This window comes from Microchirus variegatus (assembly GCF_963457635.1).
Source record: "Microchirus variegatus genome assembly, chromosome: 23".
In the NCBI taxonomy this organism is placed as follows: Eukaryota; Metazoa; Chordata; class Actinopteri; order Pleuronectiformes; family Soleidae; genus Microchirus; species Microchirus variegatus.
The window spans coordinates 6125965-6135868 of NC_139824.1; the positions used below are offsets into that span (position 1 = coordinate 6125965).

The 9904-nt window shown below is 37.2% G+C and overlaps 2 protein-coding genes across 2 annotated transcripts; one reads left to right on the top strand and one right to left on the bottom strand.

Annotated features, from left to right (window-relative positions):
* Nucleotides 1–707: 707 nt before the first annotated feature.
* Nucleotides 708–7215, bottom strand: pin1 (peptidylprolyl cis/trans isomerase, NIMA-interacting 1). The gene is made up of 5 exons (XM_083909528.1): nucleotides 7082–7215; nucleotides 4627–4709; nucleotides 2703–2811; nucleotides 2511–2621; nucleotides 708–1496 (listed from the first exon to the last, which is right to left on the bottom strand). The coding sequence occupies exons 1-5, from the start codon at nucleotides 7137–7139 to the stop codon at nucleotides 1387–1389; spliced, it is 471 nt and encodes a 156-aa protein (XP_083765654.1). The 5' UTR covers nucleotides 7140–7215; the 3' UTR covers nucleotides 708–1386.
* A 179-nt stretch (nucleotides 7216–7394) lies between these two features.
* ubl5 (ubiquitin like 5) lies at nucleotides 7395–9869 on the top strand. The gene is made up of 5 exons (XM_083909697.1): nucleotides 7395–7479; nucleotides 8072–8143; nucleotides 8776–8859; nucleotides 8959–8996; nucleotides 9576–9869. Exons 2-5 carry the CDS (start codon nucleotides 8088–8090, stop codon nucleotides 9617–9619), a joined length of 222 nt encoding a protein of 73 aa, XP_083765823.1. The 5' UTR covers nucleotides 7395–7479; nucleotides 8072–8087; the 3' UTR covers nucleotides 9620–9869.
* The last annotated feature ends 35 nt before the right edge of the window (nucleotides 9870–9904 follow it).

Consider the following 9904-nt stretch of genomic DNA (forward strand, 5'->3'; position numbering starts at 1 on the left):
CAATTAAGACTTTTTAATTCTTTTCAAGGGCCTTCATTTTCCCAAAATTGATTTATCAACTTTTAATACTTTTTAAGATCCTGCTGACACCCTGTAATAACGTGGTAATTAAAACACCAAACAAGCTTAAATACCATTAAATCTATTACACTCAACATTTAATAAGATATAATGTTGAGTGTAATAGATTTAATGATGCAATAGACACAACTGAATGTCTTATTGTTACATTATAAAATAAAGGTAGTCAATTTTTTATTTTTATATATCAAATTGAATTTGTGAAATGTGGAAATACATCACATAACCTATGCTGTGATGTGGCGCTATACAAATAAAATTGAATTGAATTTCTTACAATCAGTGTATTGCTGTCATTGAGTCATTTGGTCATGATCCACCTGCAGATTCCAGTGATTGATGCAGGATTAATAAATGAAGATATTTGCATTTTGAACATATAAAAAGTTGCACATCTTTTGTAAACCTCTGTGCTGAAATGTTAACACATTTCCATCATTTCAGCTCATCCTACACAAAGTCTTGCACATAACTCTCACAGACAGACACACACACACCTATGATTAGGTTCAAGAGAAACTGAAAAAAGAGGAATAACGCAGAACGTATAGAAAAAAAACTCCTTTATTGATGGAAGAAGAGCTCCAAAGACACAAAAGCAAAATAATTCATCTAAACCTTGATGCTTCTTAAAGACGTGGAGCCGACTGTTAAAACCTGCTCATTTTTAGTGGTGCCATATTTGCATTTCCTCAGAAGGGGGTGGGGTGATGGAAATGTGCTTTTGGAAGAGGACAATGGGAAAAAAAAAGATATTCTCATTATGTTTGACTCGTTGCCTAACATATAGACGAACAAGTGTGTATCTTAAAACGTCTTGAAGAATCTCTTTTTTGCAAAAACAGAGGAAGTGGAATCGCTTTGGCACACATACCATAAAAGAGGGGGAAACCATAACATACAGTAAATGGTCATTTTCAAGACATGCACATAAAAAGAACACACACACACACACACACACACAAAAGCTTTTCAGAATACAGACACATTCTCAATTGTCAACCATTATGTGACAGTGTGTCTCAGAATCACAGAAACAGTTTTCATAGACTTGCATTGCCACAGTAATAACAGCTCACACAGCAATGATCTGCAACACACCTGGATGTTCAGTGTAATGAAATTTACCGTTTACTTTCTATAGAGCTTGGAAGAGGACAATTGTCACATACGAACATGTGATTCCCATTATTTTATGGATTGGCAGGTGGGTCTGTCATTAAAATAAATTGGGGTACTGGTTGGGTGTGAAGGTGTGAGTGTGTGGATGTTTGGAATAGTGCAGTATGTGGAAGGTATTTCCTTTCAGCCAGTACGTAAGATGATGTGGACGCCAGAGTCTGTGAACACAGGGCCACTCATGTCGCCCACCTTGAGAGCAAAGGAGGCGTCTTCAAAAGGCTTCTGCATTTGACCTGAAACACACAACAGACACAATCACAGTCACACACCCTTTGTTGTGCATTTGTATGTATGTTTCCTGTGTTAAAACAGCAGCTGAGGAGTGAAATAAGTAATAAAACAATCAGTGATAATTAAAACTAGGAGTCAGAACAGGGTCACCTGATGCTAAGGGACATGGGGGAATCACAAGAAGTATTTCCATATTTCTGTCCTTTTAAACTAACTGAAAAAAAAGGGTCTCATATATACATAATCAATATGATGATGTCACAGCCCCACCTCTGTTGCGCTTGCATTCGTTGTTGCCATCTTCCTCGTCAACGTCTTCTTTTACTTCCTCTGGCTTAGTTTATTGTGTCACTGTTTCATTTATTGTTGTTGTTACACAACTCGTTTCCAAATATACTATAGTGATGGAAACGAGTTGTGTAACAACAACAATTATTAGTTATTATGGTATGGTTTGGATCAGTAAAGCACTCGTTCAGGCTTGCGTTTCGACTGAGAACAGTACTCTACTTGGTAGGCGGGGTGTGCACTGTGCCTGATGTCAGCGAGATACGTAGCTTGACGTTGTACCGTTGCGCCAACAACATACATCGATCTTGACACAACAGACGATAATGGAGCAGCTAGTTTTTTTTCTGCTCGGTTTGTGGCCGTTTATCTCAACAAGATGTCAAGCTTTGGATGAGAATAGACTGCAGGCGTTGAAGAAACACTAGTCACAAGAGAGTGACGCTTTTCTGATGCTCAACTGTTGTGGTTCTAGCCCCACCCGTACTGTGCCATTACTCTGGTAACCCAAGGAAAGGGTACCAAAAAAACAGTTTGGAATGATTGTAGTCGGTTATTTTGGTACCATTCCGAATGGAAACACAAAAAAGGGATACCATACCAAACTGAAACGCTCCACGTCTCTATATATAATAATATTTGTATGCTCCACAATCACTGGACTTCATCACTGCAACAGTTTATTCTTTGTTTATATATCAAATGTAGTCAGTGTGCTGGGTGTTTACCTCTACCAAACTGTCCCAGATCTCCACCGTTCTTGGCAGAGCTGCAGTCACTGAACTGAGAGGCCAGATGCTCAAACTCCTCCTCTCCAGACTTGATCTGTTCTATGTACTCTGCACAGAAAAGATGAAGAATGAACAGATTACATCATGTTTTAATCAAACCAAAACCATCCCCTCCTCTGCCTTTCTTACTCTGAATGAGTTCCAAGGCCTCTTCTTTAGTTCGTGTGATATTTTGTTCTCGCCAGGACGAGGGACGACGCGACTGATTATGCTTCACCAGGAGGTGGGAGCAGCGTACCTGAGCAATTAAAACAGAACACAGACTAATTAGTGTCGACATGCCAAAGAAGCTTCTTCAGCATCAGTCAATCATGCATGCATTCCATTGAGTTTGGCTTTAGGAACAGTGATAACAGTGGAACTCTATGATGGATTTTTAAGGCCACATTGATAATTCTTTTTTCTCACAGAATAAAGTCGTAAATTTACGAGAATAAAGTCATAATATTCTAACCTGTTGTTTTAGAAGAGGACAGTTTTAACAACTGAGGGAATTGTACTGAGGTTTCACAAACACGGAGAAACTTAATCTTTTGACACATCAGCATCACACTGTCATAAGTATCCAGACTTTAAAAAGAATATGCAAGAAAATGGATCCCAAAAGAGTCGAGGACAGACGAGCACAGTACAGTGCAACTTTATATAAATGTGTTCATTGTTTTAAAACATCTTACCCTGTTTCTAGGATGGATTGTTTACAAACTTAAACAGGTTTTTTAATGTTCAGGTTTGACTTATCACCCATGACTGTACTGTAGAGTTGAGCTGTGTGGTCATATTAAATAATATGCATAATGCAACTAATTTGCAGTAAGTTTTTCATATTAACATTAATATGTTTTATATTGCAGCATTTGCTCTTTGAAAAGCTTTTTCTTAGACAAGCAAAACTGGTATATAACCTGAAATAAATTCCTTGTGAATCAGAATTGCATTGATTAAGGAAATGAGCAGCAATACCCAGTCCTTTTGATCTTTGATACTTCTGTGTGCCTTGCTGCTGATATTTCTCTTGTTTCAATGTTATGATAAGTTGTTGTTATTGTTGGTGATGTTCTAAATGTGTCTGTGTATAGGTGTTGCATTTAATCATATTGATAAGTTGTTTTACATTTGTTGTGAATATGATTTGCTTTATTTTAATTTAAAAAAATGTTTTAGGTTGTTTACGTCCTTTCTAGGGACATGTGACGAAAACTAGCTGAGAGCTAACTCTGGTGCAGACGCTGCACAATGTCACTGTCAACTAAACAAACAAAATGGAAAATAATGGGATGGGACGATGCCACTTTTTTGTGTCCGATACCGACATCGCAAACTACAGATAACGATATAATCCAATACAGTCACTTTAGACCATTTATGAATTATGAAGCTGTTAACAACACATTTGTGCCAAGTCATTTCAAAGACATCATTCTCCAAATGTATATTGTTCTCCCAAAAAGAAGAAATAAACAGCCCAAGCATGACTCAGCTTAAATGTTTTTACTGATTTTTGTTTACATTTGACCAGGATCAAACCAATACTGATACTGATGATACCAGTTTCCATGACATAGGGTGATAGGCTGGGTACACCCTGGACAGCTCGCCAGTCCATTGCAGGGCATAATTATAAATATAACAAACACAAATAAAATGGAATAAATTTAAATTTTAAACACACTGTATATGTCCATTGATAAACACATTTAATCATTTATTATGTCTATAAATTATCTCGTCATCATCCTTGTTACATGGCATAATTTCCATAAGTTTAGGGCTAATGTTTGAGTTATGGTTAAGGGTAGGAATAAGGCCTTGGTTAGACTGTGAGAATGAACAGAAGTCAAGTCAAGTTCTCTGATAAAGAGCAGCAGCAGTGATGCTGACTGTATGAATGACAGGAGGGGAAACCCCACTTCATCACGCAGCTTTATTGTTAATATAGTGATATGACTGTCGTATCATGTGGAATTTGATATGGAACAGCTCTACTGAAGATTAATGCATTATTAAACATAGTGTTACTCCCACAAAGACATTTAAAATTGAGCATAATAACCTTATCTGGTTCTCCGCGGCCGTCTCCTACTGGACGCTCCCACTGACTGGCATTAGTGGAGTGGTTGAAGTAGTACACTTTGCCTGGACACACAATTAAAAAAGGAGGAATTATTCATCATTAGCTTTAATGACAAATTATACACTGATTCTGTATCCCAGAGCTATGATAAATATAGTACAGTTTCTTATTCAAGCTCCTTACATATAATAAGGGCACGCAGCAGTTTAAGAGATTACAGGCTAATTACTTTTATGTCACATGAACACAATCCCTGGCCTTGAGATACATAGTCAGTGATGTACAGGATATACATGTGAGGGGAAAAAAAGCCATCAAATAATTGGCTACTGACTTCGCAGTCGATAATTAATCGATTCATTATTGCAACCCAATCTGAGATAAATGTTCATAATTTCTTATTTCACAAATCATTTATACCTGCTTTATTCCACCAAAACCATCAGAAACAGATTAACATATCAGTGTTAGTGGTTTAAATCTCATCAGTGGCTAGGATGACTGACTCTATAGCACCTCCTACAGTTCAATGACACAAAGTGGGTGAAGAGAGAACAGTTTGAAAAGTGCATCTATTTGCACCCTCTCGTGTCTCATACTCACATTGTACAACATTACGTTAATGCATCTTTTACTTTCAAAGCTCTCTTTTAAAAAGGGTAATAACAGGGGGGTTGGGGCTAGTCTTCCCTCCATAATCAGAAGTTCTCCAAAGTAAGTAATAAAATTACAGTAGGGCTACAACTAACTTCCAATTATTTTCATAATCAATTAATCTTGAGATTTTTTTCTCAATTAATTAAATACATGTTTAGTCCGTTAAATGCCAGAAAACATTGATCAATGTTTAAGAAACCTTGAAATGATGACGTTCTTGAATGTCTTGTTTTGTCCACACCAGAATGATTCGGTTTTAATGATTTCTTTGATATATGGTGCTAAGAAACTAGAAAATATTAATTATCAAAATAGTTGATGATTAATTTAGTAATTGATTAATCGTTGCAGCCCTAAAAGTTGTCATTGCCTTCTAAGAGTGAACCATCAAAGCAGAAAACATTGACTGTTTACTTAAGAGCTCCATAATTTGTTAATTAAAATACCTTGCCCTGGTGTATTGATTATCGAATTGTATGAGGAAGTGTGACGATATATCACCAAAACAATATTTTGACCCACCCCTGATTCTTACAAGGCAAAACTATTTTCAGATATCTGTAATTCAGCTTTTACTAGTCAAAATGACATCACATATCATATCAGCACCATCGTAATTATTATTATGCTATAAGTAAAGTTGATATGAGTATAACTTTTCATCAACAATCTCTGCTGCTGCTTGTATGGTATTGTAGTTTTATAAACATGTCATAACTGATTCAGAATGGTCTTGTCTGGACTGATAACTTGACACAACTGCTCCTGTTCGCTCTCTTCTGTCACTACCTCACCTTTGTCTTGTCCTTTCTGTCCCCCATTTGTCCTTTCACCCCCAACTGGTCGAGGCAGATGGCCACACATCTTTGAGCCTGGTTCCATCAGAGATTTCTTACTTTTCAAGGGAGATTTTTTATCTCCACTGATGCCTAGTGCTTATTCATTGTGTGAATTGTTGGATTTCTCTGCTCGCTATAATATTATAAAGGTTTTTTTTCCTTACTATTTACAGTGTTTTGAGATAATGAATGTTGTGATTGGCCGCTATACAAATAAAATTTAATTGAACCACAGATATCCATTATTCAATTTTTACTAGTCCGAATGACGTCACATTCACAATTTGTATGTACAGGGTTTGCCATCATAGATATCTACAGTTTGGTTGCAGATATTGATATACAACGTCTTTATGACTAGTCACAAATCCAAGTTCAAAATATCTACAACTTAACTTCGAATGTCTGAAACTTAATTCAAGATATCTAAAAAGGACAATGTAGATAACATCGATAGAGGACAGATATCTTGAATTAACTTTCAGAATGAAACTGGAATTAAATATATGTACTGTATAATTCAGTTGCAGAATTGAATTGTAGATATTGGCAACTGACCTGTAGATATCCATCATACACATGAAAAGTGACGTCATTATGACTAGTAAAAGCTGAATGGCACAGGTGAGCGTGCAGGCGCGGCACTGGAGCAGAATGACGTCATGCAGGGCCTGACAGATTGAATGGGTCACACCGACAAAACTGATAAATACACATACAACCCATGTCCCATTACACACCTGCAGCAGCGGGCATACCTGACTCTACTATCAACCTCTTTTATCTGAATATAAACTCCTTATCTGCCTAGTTTCAGTTGTAAACCTCGCTGCTTGTGTTGCTAGCTCCTAAGCTAACTTTGCTTAGGAGCAACTACATACTGCCATTTTAGCAAACCTGCTAGCTCATGTAGCTTCTTCTTGCTCCTCTTTTATTACCTGTACTGCGACTCATTCTTTTCTCCCATCCAGGTGGTAGCTTCTCATCGTCTGCCATTATTATCGTTAATGTTTTTCTGCAACAGAGTTTCCTAAATGTAATTCCAATGTGGCCACCGTGACACAGAACGGTCTGCAGCTTAGCACGCTTTGCGACACTCCACGACGTATTTGCGGCACGAGTTGTTTTCGAAAGTAGCCCCGCCTGTCACGGACTTTTCTGTGCAGTCATTGGCTGACGTCAGCTGTCAATCACAATAGTGTTCCATTGATTGGTGAGGAGGCCGACACGTAAAGCCAGAGCCTGCGTAAAGCATCTCAGCTTTACGGTAAACTGGACAGAGCGTTCGTGAAAACATCAGCAGCAGCGGAATATTTGTCATTTTATGCGATTTAAGGTAGGAATTACAATTTAATAGACCAACATTTTATTTATATGCTATCGCTTGATATTTTTAAGGCAATGGTTTCCTTACCTTGTGTCTTTGCAACGTCACACACATATATGTGAGATATGCCACGGTGTTAGCTACTGTTAGCAAAACAATACCTCATGGTACAGTCTCCATTTCTTCGTTAATAGGCCAATTAATTTACTAGAACTGCAACTTTATTTTATTTTCTTAAACAATTAATCTGTCGATTATTTTCTCCATTAATCGAGTACTTGTTCTGTTCGTAAAATGTCGATGTGACTATAGATGTTAATGCGGATATGATGATGTTCTCGGATGTTTTGTTTGTAAGAAATAGAAATTGTTCACATTTAAGAAACACGACACTTAAATCAATGGGTAAAAAGACAACAACCAGCTGAACATCACCTTCATGATGATTTATTGTAGGAGTGCTGTTGCAGACTGCATTCGTTGAACATTATTAAAATTGTATATTGCTAATAAACTGACAATCGATTGTACATTCAGCTCTGAGGGTGGGAGGGACTTGACTGTTGTTAACTCGTTATGTTATTGTCTGTCATTTCTACAGCTGACGGCATCTGAAGATGATCGAGGTGGTTTGCAACGATCGTCTGGGCAAGAAAGTCCGGGTCAAGTGCAAGTATCCTTTACTAGCATGGATCCACACACACGGAGCTTCCTCTGTGGATGTTTGTGCCCCAGATGTCCAATTTCGGTGCTTGTGTTTTAAAGTCTTGCAACAGCAGTCTCAGTTGCTGGATTTCCAGGTTGAATTTAACACTGTTATCTTGATATTTTTTTCCCCAGGATAAATAAGTAATTTCTCTGCTTGCATTCAAATGACCAGCTAATTAAGGAGTTGAATTAAAGGTGCAGTTTGTAAATTTTGCATACATTTATTGGCAATTATTTAAGATGAATAAAAATTAAATGATCTATATACAACCGACTGAGTGCGCCACCACATGCTGAAGCTGATTATTCCTCTTCTCGCCCTTCCCTACCAATGAAGCCTTCTGTTGGCATCAAAACTCAAAAGACAATCGATTTGTCCTTTGTAAAAACACGGTAGTCCAAAATGGCAGCCTCCATAGAGCTGACACTCATTATGGGGTAATAATATACTACAATAACAACAATAATTAAATGGTACAAGTTTTCTTCTAAGTTTCTACCACATAAAAATAATTGTAACTAAATTTCACACACTTGGGTTGGTTTGACAATATGTTAAAAATGGTTTCAGTGTCTTCTTTAACCCACGTGTCTCAGCTCTGAAGATACTATTGGAGATCTGAAGAAACTCATTGCTGCCCAGACAGGAACACGACATGAGAAGATTGTTTTAAAGAAATGGTGAGTTCACATCTGAGATTCTGCCTTCTCTTAATCATAACAATGTGGTGGTGGCTTTTTTTCTGTCAGCAGCTAAGTGTTCCTTTTCTGTTCCCTCAGGTATACCATATTCAAAGATCACGTGTCTCTGGGTGACTGTATCCTTTCCAACAATCATTTAAAGAAAGCAGATTTGTTTTTACCTTAAGATTAGATGTTGACTGATTATTCTGGGTGATATTGGCTGTTTTTGAATAATATCCATTGGCCTATTATTAAAAATGATGTGTTGATAAATATGATACATGTTGCCAAAAACTTGATGAGTTATCTCTGGGGTTTATGTACGTCATAAATCCCAGAGATAACTCCGCCCAATTGAAACCCACATTTCAACATTTAAAAAGACAAATATTCCGAATTTGGATGAAAACTGATTTCTAATATTTTTACATGTTAAATTTTATAATGTACATAAGACCCTAAATTACATAGTTAGAATAATGTTTTGTGGATTTGGGTTTCCAGAGGCTTTAACATTCTTGAAAATGTGGGTTAATCGCCAACATTTAGCAAGGAAATATCTAAAATCTCATAATTTCACAGAGTAGTCTGGTGTATTTAGTGACAGCACTGCTGAAAGCCTGTGAGCTGTATCACACCCCCTGCTGCTGTATTTCAGGTCAACTACTTTTTTCCACCTTGCCTGACCTGTTGAACTTGACTACAACCTACAGATGAAATTCATGATGGGATGAACCTGGAACTGTACTACCAGTAGAGCAGAGATGGACCACGGAACAATACACACACAACACACACATACGGACACAGATAAATTGGTGGGATTTTTCACAGACCAAACCACAATGCTTTGAGGAAACAATTGAAATGGGAAAGGAGCAGAATCACACACACACACACATTTCATTGCTGGTTTAGCTGTTAATTTGTGCACACAGATTATTCTATTGGAGACAAATTGTTCTGCTTATACTTTTGTTTTGATATTTTTGGAAATAAAGCTGATGTTTACCTACCTTAAAGACTGAGTGCTAGTCAGTGT

Excerpts from the sequence above, each read along its gene's own strand:
- pin1 (XM_083909528.1), bottom strand. The coding sequence starts at position 7,139 with ATGGCAGACGATGAGAAGCTACCACCTGGATGGGAGAAAAGAATGAGT. Across the intron at positions 4,710-7,081 it reads AAGAATGAGTCGCAGTACAG|GCAAAGTGTACTACTTCAAC; the intron begins GTAATAAAAGAG and ends TTGTGTGTCCAG. Across the intron at positions 2,812-4,626 it reads GCCGCGGAGAACCAGATAAG|GTACGCTGCTCCCACCTCCT; the intron begins GTTATTATGCTC and ends TTAATTGCTCAG.
- ubl5 (XM_083909697.1), top strand. The coding sequence starts at position 8,088 with ATGATCGAGGTGGTTTGCAACGATCGTCTGGGCAAGAAAGTCCGGGTC. Across the intron at positions 8,860-8,958 it reads AAGATTGTTTTAAAGAAATG|GTATACCATATTCAAAGATC; the intron begins GTGAGTTCACAT and ends CTGTTCCCTCAG. Across the intron at positions 8,997-9,575 it reads TCACGTGTCTCTGGGTGACT|ATGAAATTCATGATGGGATG; the intron begins GTATCCTTTCCA and ends TACAACCTACAG.